General features: G+C 45.0%; 1 protein-coding gene across 3 annotated transcripts in view; it reads right to left on the bottom strand.

Moving 5' to 3' along the window:
* Positions 1–98: 98 nt before the first annotated feature.
* The window catches only part of LOC124250111 (zinc finger protein 883-like), a 62,322-nt gene continuing 43,954 nt past the window's right edge, over positions 99–18,466 (bottom strand). The window contains exons 1-4 of one of the 3 annotated variants that reach the window (XM_046681894.1): positions 13,365–13,621; positions 12,607–12,848; positions 9,915–10,041; positions 99–2,837 (exon numbers count right to left, since the gene is read on the bottom strand). In XM_046681894.1, coding sequence (XP_046537850.1) covers positions 715–2,837; positions 9,915–9,948 — 2,157 coding nt within the window. In that variant the 5' untranslated portion in view covers positions 9,949–10,041; positions 12,607–12,848; positions 13,365–13,621 and the 3' untranslated portion in view covers positions 99–714. Of the gene's footprint in view, positions 2,838–9,914; positions 10,042–12,606; positions 12,849–13,364; positions 13,622–18,466 lie in introns of those variants that run through there. The other 2 variants (XM_046681893.1, XM_046681895.1) reach the window with 2 other exon arrangements.

Below are 18,466 nucleotides of genomic sequence, written 5' to 3' on the forward strand. Positions count from 1 at the left end.
ATCCATCCTGATGCCGCTTGGTCCCCCATCTGCTCCAATCCACCAATGATGGATGAGAAAAATAAGCAAACACTACAAAGCAAGACTTTATTGTATTATTTAATGTCTGGACTTAAGAAACAGATGAAGAATATGTTAACAATGCAAATTAATATTAAGAATATGTATATGTATCCATTACATTGTGCATAGCACAAGACTTTTGAAAAAATAAGGATAAGTTTTCTTAATACTGAAAACAATTATTTCATTAAAAAAGGAAGTCACTTACGTATTTGAGAGTGAAATTCCAACATACATATTTGTTGCTTCAGTATTCTATTTGTCAAAGAAAAGGAAAATAACTGAAGTTCATAAAAGAACAGGCAAAAGATATCAGCAGACATTTTACCAAAGACATACAAACAGCAAATAAACATCTGAAAAACTGCTCATCAGGAATACTTAGGGCAATACAACTGAAACAACAGTGAAATAGCATGACAAAATTATCAAAAGGGCTAAACTGAAAATGATTAACCACATTTGGTACAGCATAAGTACTTCCTACATTGTGAATTTTCCTGTGTTTAATGAGACTGGAGTTTTAGGAAAGCATTTTCCACCTTCACTGCCCTCATAAGGCTCAATGCAGTGTGAACCATTGATGTGGAAGGAACACAGTCCTTTAGCCGAAGAATTTCCCACGTTTGCCTCCTACCCCCCCCATCACTCCTAAGGCCTTGATCCAGTGTGAAGTCTCTCATGTTGTCGGAGTGCAGAGCGTTGGGTAAAAGATTTCTCACATTCACTGCACTCAAAAGGCCTTTCTCCAGCGTGAACTCTCTGGTGTTGAATGAGTGTCGAGCTAGAGGCAAAATATTCCCCACATTCACTACACTCATAACTCCTTTGCTCAGTGTGGACTCTCCGGTGTTTACTGATTTGGGAAATATACCTAAATGATTTCCCACAATCAGTGCACTCATAAGGCCTTTCTCCAGTGTGAACTCTCCAGTGTTGATTGTAATGTGAACTCCTCGAAAAAGATTTCCCACATTCACTGCACTCATAAGGCCTTTCTCCTGTGTGAACTCTCTGGTGATCAGTGAATTGTGAACTATACCTAAATGATTTCCCACATTCAGTGCACTCATAAGGCCTTTCTCCAGTGTGAATTCTCCGGTGTTTAGCAAGTGCTGAGCTATTGGTATAAGATTTCCCACATTCATTACACTCAAAAGGCCTTTCTCCAGTGTGAACTCTCTGGTGTTTTTTGAGTTCTGAGCGATCCCTATAAAATTTCCCACATTCAGTGCACTCATAATCCCTTTCTCCAGTGTGAACTCTCTGGTGTTCACTGAAATGTGAACTACGCCAGAATGACTTCCCACATTCACTGCACTTATAAGGCTTTTCTCCTGTGTGAATTCTCCGGTGTCGAGTAAGTGTGGAGCTACTGGTATACAATTTCCCACAGTCAATACATTCATAAGACCTTAACCCGGTGTGGATACTCTGATGACAACGAAGACTCGAGGTAGACGAGAAAGATTTCCCACATTCACTACATCTATAAGGCTTTTCTCCAGTGTGAAATCTCAAATGTTGAATGAGATGAGAATTTACTCTAAATGATTTCCCACATTCACTGCACTCATAGGGCCTTTCTCCAGTGTGAACTCTCCAATGATCACGAAGGGTGCCCCTAACACTGAAGGCTTTCCCACATTCACTGCACTCATAAGGCCTCTCTCCCGTGTGAACTCTCTGGTGTTTAACAAGGTTAGATCTTTGGATAAAAGATTTCCCACATTCAGTACACTTATGAGGCCTCTCTCCAGTGTGAATTCTCTGGTGTATAACAAGTTTGGATCTTTGGATAAAGGATTTTCCACATTCACTGCACTCATAAGGCCTTTCTCCTGTGTGAACTTTCTCATGATAAAGGAGGGTTGTCCTAGTGGTGAAAGATTTCCCACATTCACTACACTCATATGGCTTCTCTCCTGTGTGAACTCGCTGGTGTATAACAAGTTTGGATCTTTGGAGAAAGGATCTCCTGCACTCACTGCACTCATAAGGCTTTTCTCCTGTGTGAACTCTCTGATGATTACTGAGTTTGGAACCAGATGAAAAAGATTTCCCACATTCACTGCACTGAAAAGGCCTTTCTCCTGTATGTATTCTCCGGTGGAGAATGAGTACTGAGTTTGTGGTAAAAGATTTCCCACATTCACTGCACTCATAAGGCCTTTCTCCAGTGTGAACTCTCCAGTGTACAATAAGGTAAAATTTTCGTCTAAAAGATTTCCCACACTGAGTGCATTCATAACGCCTTTTTCCAGTGTGAACTGTTCGTTGTTGAATAAGGGTGGGACTACAGCTAAAAGATTGTGCACACTCATTGCACAAGTAACAATTTTCTCCGGTATGACTTCTCCAGGGATAAATGAAGACAGATTTTTGGTTAAAGGATTGTCCACATTTGCTGCACTTGCACTGCCTCGCCCCAGAATGAATTCTTTGATGCTGGTTGAGGGTTGAGGTTTGTCTAAATGATTTGCCACATTCTCCACACACATGAAGCCTTTCTACAGCATGGACTCTCTGGTGTACAACAAGTGAGGATTTGTACCTGAATGTTTTCCCACATTCACGACACACAAAACACTGTCTTCCACTGTGGACATCCTGGTCCTGAATGAGTATGTGCTTGGGGTTGAAGGGTTTCTTGCATTCCCCCCGGGTGAAATGACTTTTTCTCAGACCTGCCTTGGGAGTCCTGGCCTGTGACACACCTACAGAAACACTGTGTTCAAAGGGAGCCTCCGCATCCTCTGCTCCACGCCAGCAACCTGAATGCAAAGAAACCCTGGTGAAGTACATGTTGACTTTAGAGGAAGAGTGATACCCCATCACAAATGTGCTTCTGTCACATCTAGGAATAAGTCTATGGAATGCTTTTCCAGAGAAGGGAGTTGGATTCCATTGGGGTTGGGGAAGGGACTACAGGGCATTATTGGGTCCCTAAGGCAAAAGAATGGTGGAGACCTCACAAGGCAAGGATGGGACACAAAGAGAGGCATATTCTAAAACTTGCTCCTCTGGTAAAAGACTCTTGCAGGACCTTTACTGCTGGTGATTTGAGTCTGTGTAGAAGCATGAGCCCAAACTCTGGAAAAAACTATTGCAATAGAGTAGCTGTTGTTCAAGGCCAAGGAAAGATATATGCACACCTCACAGCATATGTGCACCAATATTCCAGAGCAACACAGGGAGAGCTATGACAAAAATGGGTGATGTATGAAGTCTAGAGAGGTAGAGATTTTCCCTGGGCTGAAAGTCAGAGTAGAAACGACAAGTAGTAGAACTGACTAGAAGACAAAGTATCAATCATAGGGAAGGAAAAGTAGAAATGGGGTGTGGCACTGCAATGACAACAAAACACTAGTTAAATGGGAAATGTTCTGGTATGATTTGAAAACAGTCCTGATGTCACACCTTCTGCAGCTTCACCAGGCCTAGGTACCTGTTAGTTTACCTTGCAGCCTTGGCTATTCAGAATCCCTACAATGTTTGTTACCTGTGACCTCAGCTGACAAAGCTTCAGGGTGATTACATGGCTGGGGCCTCCCCAGGACCCAAACTGCTACTGCTACGAGCCATGCAGCTTGGTGACCTTGCAACCAACCCAAGGTGAAGGTCTTTCTCCACCAAAACCAGCCCCTAAAGGTTGGAAGAAGTGACTGATCCATCAAATGTGGAGATATCACAAAAGGCCATAAAGAACATGAAAAATCAAGGAAACATGACATCATCAACGGAGCACAGTAAGTTTCCAGCATGCAAACCTAAAGAAACTAAGATCTACAAACCGCTGGACAAAGAATTCAAAACAATTGTTTTAAGGAAGCTCACCCAGATTCAAGAGAACAGAGATAGACAACACAGTGAAATCAGGAAAATATACGGACAAATGAAGAAGTTCAGAGGTAGAAATACTAAAAATAAGGAATTAAATTCTGGAGTGAGGATTACAATGAATGAAATGAAAAATGCAATAGAAAGCATTCACAGCCAACTTGATCAAGGAGGTGAAAAACGTGTGACCTCAAATCAGGTCATTTCAAGTCATCCAGTTGGAGGAGAAAAAAGACTGAAGAAAGATTATGTAAATTATACCACATTTTATATCTATATAAAATGCAGAGGGGGTGGGATACCATCAAGGGAAACAATATACACATTATGGAAGTGCCCCAAGAACAAGTGAGAGAGAAAGCGGCAGAAAGCTTATTTAAAGAAATAATGGCTGAAAACTTCCAAATCAGGAGTGGGATGTGGACAATTAGGTACGTGATGCTTAGAGGTCCCCATATAGATTCAATCCAAACAGATCCCTAGAGAGATGCATTACAAAAAAACTTTCAAAAATCAAAGACAAAGAGAATTTCAAAAGCAGCAAGAGAAAAGAAACTCATCACATTCATGGGAACCCCCATAAGGCTGTAAGTGGACTTCTCAGCAGAAACAGGCTAGACGAGGAGGCAGTGAAATGATAAATTTGAAACGCTGAAGGAAATGAACTGCCAAACAAGAATGCTTTATCTGCCAAAGCTATCCTTCAAAAATGAAGGAGAGAGAAAGGCTTTCCTAGACAGACAAAAGCTGAGGGAGTTCATCACTACTCAACCAGCCTTACCAGAAACGCTAAGGTGAGTTTTTCAAGGTGAAATGAAAAGACACTAATTAGAGTAACATAAAAACATATGAAAATATAAAGCACACTGGTAAAGGCAAGTATACAAATTCAGAATGCTCCAATACTGTCAATATGGTGATGTGTAAATCACCAAACTTTAGTATAAAGGATAAAAGATAAGAGTATTAAAAATAACCCTAGCCACAATAATTCCTTAATGGTTACACAATATGAAAAGATATAACCTGTGACATCAAAAAGATAAAATGCAGGGGGGGGTGGGATACTAAAAGGGTACTTTTTATGTGATCGACATTAAGCTGTCATCAGCTTAAAACAGACTGTTGTAAGATGTTTTCTGTAAACCTCATGGTAACCACAAAGAAAAAACCTACAACAGATAAAGAGAAAGGAATCAGAGCACAGCACTATGGAAAATCATCAAATCACAAAGGAAGAGAGGAACAAAGGAAAAAAGAGACTACAAAAGAGCCAGAAAACAATTAACAAGATGGCAATCGAGAAGTCCTTACAAAATTCTCCAATCAAAAGACACACAGTGGCTGAACGGATAAACAAAACAAGACCCAGTTACGTGCTGTCTACAAGAGACACACTCTAGTTCTAAGGAATCAAATAAGCTGAAAGTGAAGGAATCAAAAGTTATTCCATGCAAATGGAAATCAAAAGACAGTAGCTTATACTTGTAAGTAGCTATACTTATACCAGACAAAATAGATTTAAGTCAAAACCTGTGCCAGGAGACAAAGAAAGTCATTATATTACAATAAAGGAGTCGATTCATCTAGAGGATGTGACAATTATAAGTATATATGCACCCAGCAGAGTACTGGAATATTTTAAGCAAGTACCAACATATTGGAAGGTAGAAAAGACAACAACGAAACACTAAGGGCAAACTTCAATACCCATCTTTCAAGAATGGGAGCCAGCCCCGTGGCTGAGTGGTGAAGTTCGTGCGCTCCACTTTGGAGGCCCAGGGTTTCGCCAGTTCAGATCCTAGGCACGGACATGGCACCGCTCATCAGGTCATGCTGAGGTAGTGTCGCATCTAGCACAAGCAGAGGCACTCATGACTAGAATATACAACTATGTACTGGGGGGCTTTGGGGAGAAGAAGGAAAAAAAAAGGAATGGGTAGATCATCCAGATAGAAAATCAATAAGGAAATATTTGACTTGAACTACACTTTAGACCAAATAGACTTAACAAACAAATACAGAACATTCCATCCAACTACAGAAGAATACACATTCTTCAAGTGGACACAGAATACTCTCTAGGACAGATATGTTAGGTGATAAAACAAGTCTGAACAAATTTGATAAGACTAAAATCATATCAAGAGTCTTACCTGAGCACAAAGGTGTGAAACTAGGAATCAGTAACTGGATGAAAGCTGGAAAGTTCACAAATATGTGGATATTAAATAACACACTCCTGAATGATCAATGGGTTAAAGAAAAAAATCAAAAGGCTGATAAAATTATTTTGAGATGAATGAAAATGGAACTATAACATGCCAAAACTTATGAAAAGCAGTTCTAAAAGTAAAGTTAATGGTAATGAATGCGTACATTAAGGAGACATAAAAATCTCAAACTACCTAACTTTACATCACAAGGAACCATATAAAAAGAACAACAAACTAAGCCCAAATTTAGAAGGAAGGCAAAGAACAAAGATCAGAAATAAATGAAATACAGACTAGAAAAACAATAGAAAAGATCCACAAAGCTAAGAGTTGGTTTCTGAAAACAAACAAATCCATAAACCTTTAGCTAGACTAACTTAGGAAAGAGAGAAGATACAAATAAAATCAGAATTGAAACAGGAGACATTGAAACTGATACTGTAGAAACACCAGATCTTAAAAGTCTACCATGAACTAGATTAACCAGAAGAAATGGATAAATTCGTACAAATATATAATCTATTAAGACTGAATGACAAAGAAATAGAAAATCTGAATAGACCAATAATGAGTAAGGAAATTGAATCATTAATCAAAAATCTCCCAACAAAGAAAAGCCCAGGACTAGACAGATTCACTAGTCAATTCTACCAAAGATTTAAAGGAGCGTTAACGCCAATTCTTCCTCAACTCTTCTAAAACACTGAAGAAGAAAAATGTCCAAACTCAATTTAGAACGTCAGCATTATACCCTGATACCAAAGCAAGATAAGGAAACTACAAGGGAATTAAATTACAGACCGATATCCTTGATGAACATAGAAGGAAAAACTCTCAACAAACTACTAGCAAACCAAATTCAACAGGATATTAAAAGAATCTTACACTATGATCAAGTGGGATTTATCCTTGGGATGCAAATAAGGCTCATCATATATAAATCAATAAACAGGACACACCATATTAACAGAATGAAGGATAAAAATCATATGATCATTGAATAGATGCAGAAAAAGCACTTAAGAAAATTGAGCATACTTTCATGTTAAAAACCCTCAAGAAATTAAGTACAGAAGGAATGTACCGCAATATAATAAAGGCTATATATGATATGCCCACACAAACACCACACTCAATGGATAAAAGCTAAAAGCTTTCCCTCTAAAATCAGGAACAAGACAAAGATGCCCACTTTCCTCACTTCTACTCAAGATAGTTCTGGAAGGCCTAGCCAGAGCACTTAGGTAAGAAAAAGAAAACAAAAGGCATCAAAATCACAAGAAAGGAAGTAAAACTAGGTTGCAGAAGACATGGTCTTATGGATAGAAAACCTTAAAGACTCCACCAAAATACTCCTACAACTAATAAACGAATTCAGGAAAGTTGCACAACACAAAATCAACATACAAAAATCAGTGTGTTCTACACACTCACAGAGAAATATCTGAATAAGAAATGAGGAAACCGATCCATGGACATCATCAAAAACAATTAAAAACATACAAATAAATTTAACCAAGGAGGTGAAAGAACTGGACTCTGAAAGCTGTAAGACACTGATGAAAGAAACTGAAGACACAAATAAATGGAAAAATATACTATGTTCTTGGATTGGAAGAATTAATATTGTTAAAATGCCTATGCTCCCCCATGCAACGTACAGAATGCAATTTCTATCCAAATTACATTGGAATTTTTCACAGAAAAAGAAAAGGAATGCGAAAATGCATATGGAACCACAAATGATCTCAAAGGGCCAAAGCCATCTTGAGCAAGCAGAGCAAAGCTGAAGCTATCACACTTCCTGATTTCAAACTACATTAGGGAGCTACAGTAATCAAAACAGCGAGGTACTGGCATAAAAACACACACAGAAGAATGGAACAGAACAAAGAGCCCAGAAAAAATCCCAGCCATATACGGTGAACGAATCTTTGACACAGGCGCCAAGACCACACAATGGGAAAGGATGGTCTCTTCAATAAATGGTGTTGAGTAAACTGGAAAATTACATGCTTCTTCCACCACTAACAACAATGAACTCGAAATGGATTAAAGAGCTAAAGGTAAGACATGAAAACGTGCAACCCCTTGAAAAAACACAGAGAATAAGTTCCTGGACAGTGGTGTTGGTAATGATTTTTTGGATATGACACCAAAAGTTCAGGGGAAAAAACATTAAATATAAACAAGTGGAACTACATCAAACTAAAAAGCTTCTGCACAGCAAAAGAAACAATCAACAAAATCAAAAGGCAACCTATAGAAAAGCAGAAGATATCTGCAAGCCATGGATGTCCTAAGGGGATAGTATTTTAAAAATGTAAGGAACTCACTTAACTCAACAGCAAAACAACAATCTAATTAAAATATCGGCAAAGGCTCTGATTAGACATTTTCCCAAATTTGATACACAAATGGTTAACAGGTATATGGAAAATTGCTCTTCCTCACTAATCATCAGAAAAATGCAAATCCAAACCACAATGAGATAATACCTCATACCTTAGGATGGCTATCATCAAGAACAGGAGAGAGAAATGTTGGCAAGGGTATGGAGAGAAGGGAGCCCTTGCACATTGTTAGTTAGGAAATTAGTTGAGCCATTATGAAAAAGAGTATGGAAGTGCCTCGAAAAATTCAAAATAGAACTATGACATGATCCCGCAATCCCATTTCTTGGCATGTATCTGAAGGAAATGAAATCAGAATGTGGGAGAGATAATCTGCCCTCTCATGTTCGCTGCAGCATTATTCACAATACACAAGATACGGAAACAACCTGAGACTCCAAAAATGAATAAATGGATTTAAGAAAGCGTGATGTATACACACACACCGGGATTATTATTCAGCCTTAAAAGAATAGAAAATCCTCCCATATATGACAGTATGGATGAATCTGGAGGGCATTATGCCAAGTGAAATAAACCACTCAGAGTAAAACAAATACTGTATGATATAACTTATATGGGGAATCTAAGACAAACACACAAACAAATAATGTTTGGCTCAGAGAGAGTAGAATGCCAGGTGTTGAGGAGTGGTAAAAATGGGGAATAGTTGGTGAAAAAGTACGAACCTTCAGTTATAAGATGAATGAGTTCTGAGGATCTAATGTACAACACGGTGACTACAGTTAATAATGCTGTATTTTACACTTGAAACTTACTAGGAGAGTATATCTTAAGTGTCCTTACTAAAAAAATAAAAGTATATGAGGTGACAGAAGTGTTCGTTCACTTGATTATACAGTTACTTCAGAACTTATAGATATACAAAATCATGATGTTGTACACTTTAAATATATAACATTTAAAAGAACGACAATGCTGGAAGAAAGAAAAGAAAGACACTACAAACTGCACAAGAGTGTCTTGATAAAAAGCCCATGGTCCAGGTAAATAGTGACCATGACAATGCTTGCAATTCCAGGCACAGGCAGGCACGAGGAAATGGCAGCTAAAGGAAGCCATCAAACACATGAAAGTGTCAAGGAGTTGGGACACATTCATCTTGCCAGGGAGAGGGCAAGCAAGGCGCCATCCACTAGCCTCACTGCAAGACTACTGACCTGGAATCCTTCCCTGTGAGGGCTCAGTACAGAGGGTACTGGGGCTGCAGGGGAGAGAAGAGGGCGGTGCACACACCCAGCTCCAGCATCACAGCACCACCCAGAAACATGGGGAAGAAAGCAGTGCCCACATTCCCCTGTGAGAGGAAAGAACCCCATGGGAGAGGCGGGTGAATCAGGATAGAGCTTAGTCCAGGTCACGGGGAGGGAGAGGGCCTTACCCAGCGAGGATATGAGTGCAAAGTTCTCCAGCATCACATCGTGGTACAAGTGCCTCTGAGCTTCATCAAGGAGCCTCCACTCCTCCCAGGAGAAGTACACGGCAACATCTCCAAAGGTCACACTGTCCTGTCAGGATGGGGACAGAGGAAACCATGAACTTTCTCTTTCAGAACCCACAGGCCCTCACCTCACACATCTACTCCACACTCTTCCTCCTCCAGAGCTCCCCACCTCAGAGGGGTTACCAGGCCCTGCTGCCACTGACACCCGCTCTCTCCTCAGGGTCCCATTCATGACTGTGTCCAGCCCTCAGCAATAACAGGCAGGGGGACACACAGATGCCACCCAAGCTCTGGGCCTGGCCAGCAGGGCCCCATCCCTCCTGCAAAGCAACTTCCCTGCATTTCCCAGAGTGTAGCTACAAGACACAGCTAGCCGTGGGCTCATGCTTCACCCCTAAGTCCCCACTACACGGGCCTTGGGGCCCTCAGCTCACAATACCTACGTAAAGGCAAATTATTATGGAGACACCACACTCTCATATCTTTAGTCCCCAGAGCTCTGCCACCTCCCTGCCCTACAATACAGGCATCACCTGGCACTCACCCGTGGACATGGCATGTGGCATCCAGAGAGCATTTCACAAACTCAAACACAATCCAGTACCTTCCCAGTCCTCGGATGGATCCCACAGCCAGGGAAAGCCCCAGATGCTGCTTTGAAGGCCTCCCCACCTGCCTCTGATCCTTGCTTCAAGATCAGCCACCCAGAACCACATGTGAATTTCCGATACCCATGACCCTTTTCCACTTCTGTCATGCACTTTCTGTCCCCTCAGCAGCCACAATCTGCCTCTCCCCACTTAATCTTCCTTAAAACCCCAGCCCATACAGTCTCCCTGACAGGCACAGTGACTCTCACAAATGACTACATTCAACCCAGATCTTATCCACCACCAAGACTCGAACACCCCAGACCCCATCAGGGCTCAACACACAATGCTGGTGAATGTGAACAGTCGTGAATTCGCAGGAGCCCCAGACTCACTGTCAACCTGTCTCATTTACTCCTCTGCCTCTGAAGGCATCTCCCACCCACTCATCCCATGGAAGCCTTGGCCACCTGCCAGATCATGCTCTCTCCCACACCCTTCCATGGCCACGGCCCTCCCTCACCTGTGTTTCTCATACTCAGGAACCTCAACCAGGTGCTAAGCAACAGAACCATTCCTCAGCATGCACCCCAGTCTTTCTGACTCGCTAACAGCATTATCACTATATCCCACATTCCACTTCGTAAATGTGATCCACAGCTCCGCCCGGGTCCACACTAAGAGCCACAACAGCCATTTGAAAGTCTCCATCCTGAACCTCTCCCTAGATTGCCAGACCTGTGTCTCCGGATGCCCACTTGATGTCTCTACTCAACGTTTTCTCAAACTCCTCAGACTCTTAACAGGGTCTGAATAAAACTTCTGATATTCCCAAGGAAAACAGACCTACCGATAACTTCCACATCCCACTTGACGGAACTTCCATCCCTTCGCAGCTACAACCCAAAAACTTGGAGTCATCCCTAACCTCTCCTTCAATTTCGTTGCTGTTGGTGCCATCGATTCAATTCAGCCTCCTGGTGATCCTGTGTGCAGCAGGGCGGAACCTGGCCCAGTCTTTTTGGCACCATCCTCTCATCTTCTAGCGCTGTATCAGAGAATGCTCTGCTGCTATTCATAGGGTTTTCAAGGCCAAGTTTTTTGGAAATGGCTGGCCAGGTGCTTCTTCCTAGTTTGTCTCAAATCTGGAAGCTCCGCTGAAACCTGTCCACTATGGGTGACTCTGCTGGTATTTAACGTAGTGATGGCATAGCTTTCAGCATCACACCAACAAGCAGCTGCCACAGTACGACATGTGACAGAAACGCAGTTTGGTTCCCTAACTGGGGAAGAAACCTAGGCTGCGGAAGTGAGAGCACCGAATCTTTTTTTTAAAGACTGGCACCTGAGCTAACAACTGTTGCCAATCTTTCTTCTTCTTTTTTTTATTCTTCTCCCCAAAGTCCCCCAGTACATAGTTGTATATTCTAGTAGTGAGTGCCTCTGGTTGTGCTATGTGGGACGCAGCCTCGTGTGGCCTGATGAGTGGTGCCATATCCATGCCCAGGATCCGAACTGGTGAAACCTTTGGCCTTCGAAGCTGAGTGGGCCAGCTAAACCACTTGGTCATGGGGACCACCCAGAGGGCACCGAATCTTAATCAGTGGACCAGCTGGCCCTCCCTCAACTACAACATCCAAAAATCAACTTGGCCCTCCTTCAAAAATGGACCTAGAATCCAAACTTTTCTCCCACCTCCATGGCTACAACTCTGGTCCATCAACACTGAGATTACAGCAGTAGCCTCCTCCTGAGTTCTCTGCCTCCTCCCTTAACTCACAGTCTGTGCTCTTCTCTGCAGGAGATGGAGCCTCCTAAGACCTGGGTAAGACCACCTACCTCCTCTTATCCAGACCTCTCACTATGTCCATAATAGACACCTAACTTCTCAGGCGGCCACATTACAGGACTGATTCCTGACTCCCTACTCTTTGTTTCTCACGGAAAGAATGGAGACCTGCTGTCCCCTGTCTCCAGCTCAGTCACACCTCCAAGCATTTGCACACGCTGGTATCCGTTCCTGGGATAACCTTCTGCACCTGTTTATACTGGTTGTCAGAAATGGGAACACTTCCATGTCACCCTCGGCCTGCACTCAGGACACAGGGCTTGGGGGTATCCTCAGGGTCCCCGCACCCGAGAGCTGTGAATGCAGCAAGTGAAGAGTCTCAAGACGCCACAATCACGGACTCCACACGGCTGGTGTTAGTACCACTGAGGGGCTGGGACACCCTCTCCTTCCCTGTGCAGGTTCCGTAAGTGCTTTTTCCTGTCCCAGAACCTGTGGGGAGAGGCAGGCCACCACAGCTGGGCTCCACGTGCACACGCCTCCCCTGGACCCCGCCCCGCGACCTAGTGACCCCGGTTCACTCACTGACCTCCGGACCTCACTCCTCAGAGCTGCCTCGGACCAGCTCTGCGCCCTCGGACCAGGACTCCGCTCCCTGCGCCTCCCCGGCCTCCTCACCCCTTCCCATCCGTTCTCTCCGAGCAGCTCCTGGATAACTTTTTACACCCGAAAACGCACCGCGTCCCTCTCTGTTCACAGCCCTCCCGGCTCCAGGCCCCTAGGATTGAAGGAGCAGCTCCTCCCCTGCCGGTCCAGGCGGGACCACTCCTCACACCGTTCCCTGCGGACACAACGCGGACCCAGGACCCCCGCCCGCAGCCACAGGCCCCACAAGCGCCTCCCCGGCCCGGCCCCGGGGCCTGGGCTGCAGGCCCGGGAGCAGCGCCCGCCCGAGGGCTGGAGCTCGGGCTGCGCTGCGGGCGGGGCGGCCCGGAGCCGAGCGCTCACCTGAGCCGGCTCCCTCCGCGCGGCCGCCGCCATCGGCCTCGGGGGCGGAGCGGGGCCGGGAGCGGCGGGAGACGAGGCGCCGGGCGCGGCGCTCCCTGGCCCGGGCCTGGCGCGGGGCCCCGGGCGGCGTCGCCGAGCCTCAGAGCCGCCTGGGCCGCGGGGACGGAGCCTCCTCGGTCCCGCGTGCTCCTCCGGAACTCTTCAAAGAGTTAACAAACCCCAGAGCAGCAGAAAAGACTGCCTTGAAGAAGACGCCGGAAGACCCGGCCCCACTCTTGAGACCAAACGGAAATGCTTTTTTTCTGAGCCTTCATTGGCTGAATGACTCCTCTTTCCTCGCGGAGCATGCCGGATAATGTAGTGCCCACAGTGTAAGGCCAATGGACTCCAGAAGAAAGGTCCTGCTGCACCACCAGGGGCCTTGGGATGTGACGCCTCTGTTTCCAAAGGCAGTCGAGCGGTTCACCCCTTCTTAAAGGGGCCGTATGCAGATCTTGGGGGACATTTTTCTGCAACTGATCACCGAGGCCTTCAGGCCGTGAATTAGGGTGACAGATGTTTCCCAAAATCCCATGGGCAGCAAGGCATGTTTGCCCAAAACTCACGTGCCATTTTGTGCCCTAATACTGTTCCCTCAAAGGCACCCAAAGTTCGAGACTCTGCAAAAGTTGTAATGCTTGCAGAGTCCAAATCTGTTTATAAACCACCCCACACAGTGAACAGAACCTCTAAGAAAAAGAGGACTGAAACATTGAGCCTTTCTTATCGTACAACCCAACCAAAGTGTGGCGGGTAGTTCTTGGGTTGGTGACTTGGGAGCTGGAAAAACTCATCACAAGTATCACATGAAACCAACATTTCCCTGAAAAGGTAGTCCTTATTGGAAAGGTGCCACTAGAATTCATTAGGTATCCTCTAGGTCAAAACTGAGTGAAGTCCATGCCCCAACTACTCAGAGAGAAGGGAATGCGGAAGCCCTGGGGGCTCAGGCTACTAATAATTTGCTCCAATACCTGAGAGAACACAGGTCGGCTTCCTTGAAGACATTGGGATGGTGACTGGTGCATACAGTGTGGACCTGCCAGGTGGTAGAGGTGAAATGGCTTCGACAACAGAAACTGGTAATGACATAAATCCATGAAGGGTCCTGTGCAGGGTAGAAAGTGCAACACAGCCGCGCATGCTTCTCACATAAATTAGACTTTTGGGGAGTCTCCCCTGGTTGTTTGGATGTTTGGATGTATGAGACTCAAATCAGGCCAATGGCTAGTCACAGAGTCTTTGATCCACTTTTGTTATATTGAACAACGAAACTGCAGATTCCCTGTACAACTAAGGTCTTTCTCCAGTGTCAAGTCTCCAATGATGATTGAAGTTGGAGCTATAGCTAAAAGATTTCCCACTGTGTAAATTATTGAAAGAATCCTTAAGTAAATTGGAGCCAGGAAGGCCTGTGTGGGGAACTCTCATGCCCTATCAGCCATGGTCGATTATACCAAACAGGAAGAGACACACTCTTGCATCTTTGACAGGAAGCAAAACTACTTTACTGCTGAAAGAAGATTTCTCTCCCCACCCACCAACAACCCAGCCAATGAGAAACGCTGTAGCTCAGTGAAGCCCTTGCTGCCCTGAACTGTTACTTTCTTCCAGTGCGCTATCCTTTAGAACAACCCGTCCCTACTCCCTTTTTTTTCTATAACAGGAGCTCCCCTTCTTTGTTTACTGGATTTGTCTCTGGTTTGCCTTAGCATGCACATCCCGAATTACAATTCTTTTGGCTATTCCTGAATAAACTTATTGTGAGGGTAAAATAATATTCGAGTTTGCTTTTAACTTGATAAGAGATTGTATATTGTCTGCATAATTAGGTCTTTCTTCATTGTGAAGGCTCTAATGATAACTGAGGGTGGAGCTACAACTAAAAGATTTCCCACATTCACTGCACTCTTAAGACCTTTCTCCACAGTGTATACCCTGGTTCTGAATAAGAGTGTCTTTGCAGCTGAAGGCTTTCTTGCTTTCGCTCCAGTTGTGATGACATTTTCTACCACCCTCATATTTGGTGATTTTCTTCAGCCTCTCCCCGGTATGAGTGGCCTGCTTATAGAGACGTCCCAAGGTGGCCAGGAAGTCCTCCCCAGCCTCCACACAGGTAAAGGGCTTCCTGGATACATGGAATTTGCAGCTCTTCACAAATGAGGCCCTGTCCATGTTGCTTCTGAAGTTTTTCACCAATGTGCTGCTTCTCGTGACACTGAAGGTTTGCACTGAAATAAAATTATTTGCTACATGCTGCTCCCTTGTAAACAGTTTCTACCCACCATATTTTCCATGGTGCTCAGCCAAATGTGTTTCACAGTAAAATGTTTTTCAAGATGCAGGCACGCATCTCACAGGGCTGGATGTTTGGGACCTGCCTTGGGAGTCCTGCCACTCCGTCTCCAGAAACACTGCTGAGAAGGTAGCTCTTTGTTCTCTGCTCTGCGCCAATGACCTGAAAGCACAGAAGTGACGGTGAAGTACGTGTTGATGGTGTTGGGAGGAATGAGTCTCCACTGACTCATTGAATTACATCCAACTGAATTACTCCATTGTATTGCATCCAGGAATGAGTCTATAGGATGCTTTTCAAGAAGTGGGAGTGGGGGTCTGGTTGTGCATTACTGGGCCCATAAGGTCACAGAATGGTAGAGATCTCACCACAGGAAAGGCACAAGGACAGGGTGTGGCACAGGGAGACAAGACAGGTCTGTAACTCCTTCCTCCACCAAAGGCTTTCATAGAAACTTGTATGCTGGTGACATGTAAGGCTGTGCAGAGACATATTAAACCCAGGACTACCCAATTGCAAAAAAGAAGCATGAATTCAAGGCCAATTTAAGGATATGTTCACACCTCAGGGCACAACATGTATGAGCCAATGGTGGAGAGCCCTGCAGAAGGAGTGGGGAGAGAAATGGGTCAGATGTGGAATCCAGAGAGGTGGATTATCCCTGGGCTGGAAGTCACAGAGAAAATGATTAGTAGTAGAATTGACAAGTCGGAAAAGTGTCAATATGGGGAAGGAAAGATATAAACGGAGTGTGGCCACTGGCAGTGGCACCAAAGCTGTGGTTGAACAGGACAGGCTCCTGCTATGATCTGAACATGAGCCTGATATCACACCCTGCCCAGCTGCCACTCACCAAGGTCAGGTCCTTTTTGAACCCACCCTGCCATGGCTGGAGTCATGTCCATCCTGTAAAGCACAGAGGACTCTTCCCTCTAAGTTCTAGTTGGGTAACTACATGGGACATGGAGGACACAAGTACTGAAGGAAAAACCAACAGGTGAGTGGGCAGCACTGGCCTAGAGCAACTCAGCACAAAGCAGACACAGGAAAGAGGCCCAAACAAAGAGAACCATGCAGGAGGTCTTGAAAAAAAGCTCATGGTCCAGGGAAGTAGTGACCATGAGAATGCATGTAATTCCTGGCACAAACTGGCACAAGGAAACGTCAGCTAAAGGAAGGGAGAAACCTGGGGTACAGAGGTGCCATGGATCTGGATACAGTCACTGGCCAGGGAGAGGCAAGCAAACTAGGCTCTATTAGGCTCACTGTAAACTTCTCATCCAGAATCTTTCCCTATGGGGCTTCAGGGCAGCAGAGGCAGGGCTGCAGGAGAGGGGAGAAGCCAGTGCAAGCAACCCAGCCCTATCAACCCCAGCACCTGCCCAGGGAAATGGGGAAGGAAGCGGTGCCCGCGGTCCTGATGCAAGAGGGACGGAGCACCTCCCAGGGAAAGCAGGATGGAGAGGGTGGAGGATGCACAGTCTAGACCAGGTCACTAGGGAGGGTTTGAGTGCCTTGCCCCATGAGGATACGAGGATATAGGTGATAAGTTCTTCAGAATCACCTCGCGGTACAGGTGTCTCTGAGCCTCATCAAGGTACCCCACTCCTCCCAGAAATACACAAGCGTGTCCTCACATGTCATAGTACCCTGGCATGATAGGGACAGATGAGATGAGGAGCAGCCTCTCTGAGGACCCACGTCCATACTCACCTTCCTCCAGAGCTCAGCATCTGAGAGGACGTGCCAGTCCTTGGTGCCACTGATGCCCACACTCTCTTCGTGGTCCCATCAACACCCTGCTCAGTCCTCAGCAGCAAGAGGCAGGAGGGCAGATAGACACTGTCTAAGCAGTGGGCCTGGACTGCAGGGCCCAACCCCTCCTGCCAGGCAATAACCCTGGGGCCCCAAGATCATGACTCCCAGACACAAGGCAACCCGGCTTCTCAATTCCACCTCAGTCCCCAACAGGAAGGCCCTGGGGCCATCAGCTCACACTTCCTCTCGATGTGCACATCATTCTGTAGACCATCTCTCTCACATGTCCAGACACCAGAGTCACCCTCCAACAGCCACCACCACCTCCCCGCCCCACCTCATAGGCATCTCCCTGGACCCACCCATGGACTTGGCACATGGCATCCAGAGAGGGCTTGACAAGTTCAAACATGATCCAGCACATCTCCAGACCCCTGATGGATCCCAATGCCAGGGAAAACCCTGAACATTGCTTTGGAGGCCTCTCCACCTGCCCCTGATCCTTTCTTCAATATTAGCCATCCAGAACCACATGTGAGTTTGAGACCCTATGACCCACTTCCACTTCTGACATCGCAGAACTCTATTTAGCCACATGTACATTTAGCCACAGATAAGATGATTTTTCAATGATCCAGTACTATGTTCATAAGTTAGTCATAATAAAAGACATATAATTTTTTAAATATGGATAATAAAGAAGAAGTAAAAATTCAGGTCTTTCAAAGTTGCCATTGACAAATAAAAATGGCAAGCAATAGGAGATATTGGAGTATATGAGGAAGCCATTTAGTATAAACCTAATTCGGCCTGACTTTCTTTTTCCAAAAGGGCCTGACTGTGGCCATTGAGCATTCATTGTATATCTGCTTAGACATTTTGAGATAAAGGTGCAACTTCCCTCCCCCTCCCAACATTGGCATCTCCTTAAAGATTAAGCATCTTTCTTTAGGCTGGGAACTGATTGCAGCGCTCATCTGTGACCGCCCAGCTCGAGGCAACAGACCTG

The sequence above is a fragment of the Equus quagga genome, chromosome 13 (assembly GCF_021613505.1).
Source record: "Equus quagga isolate Etosha38 chromosome 13, UCLA_HA_Equagga_1.0, whole genome shotgun sequence".
NCBI lineage: Eukaryota > Metazoa > Chordata > Mammalia > Perissodactyla > Equidae > Equus > Equus quagga.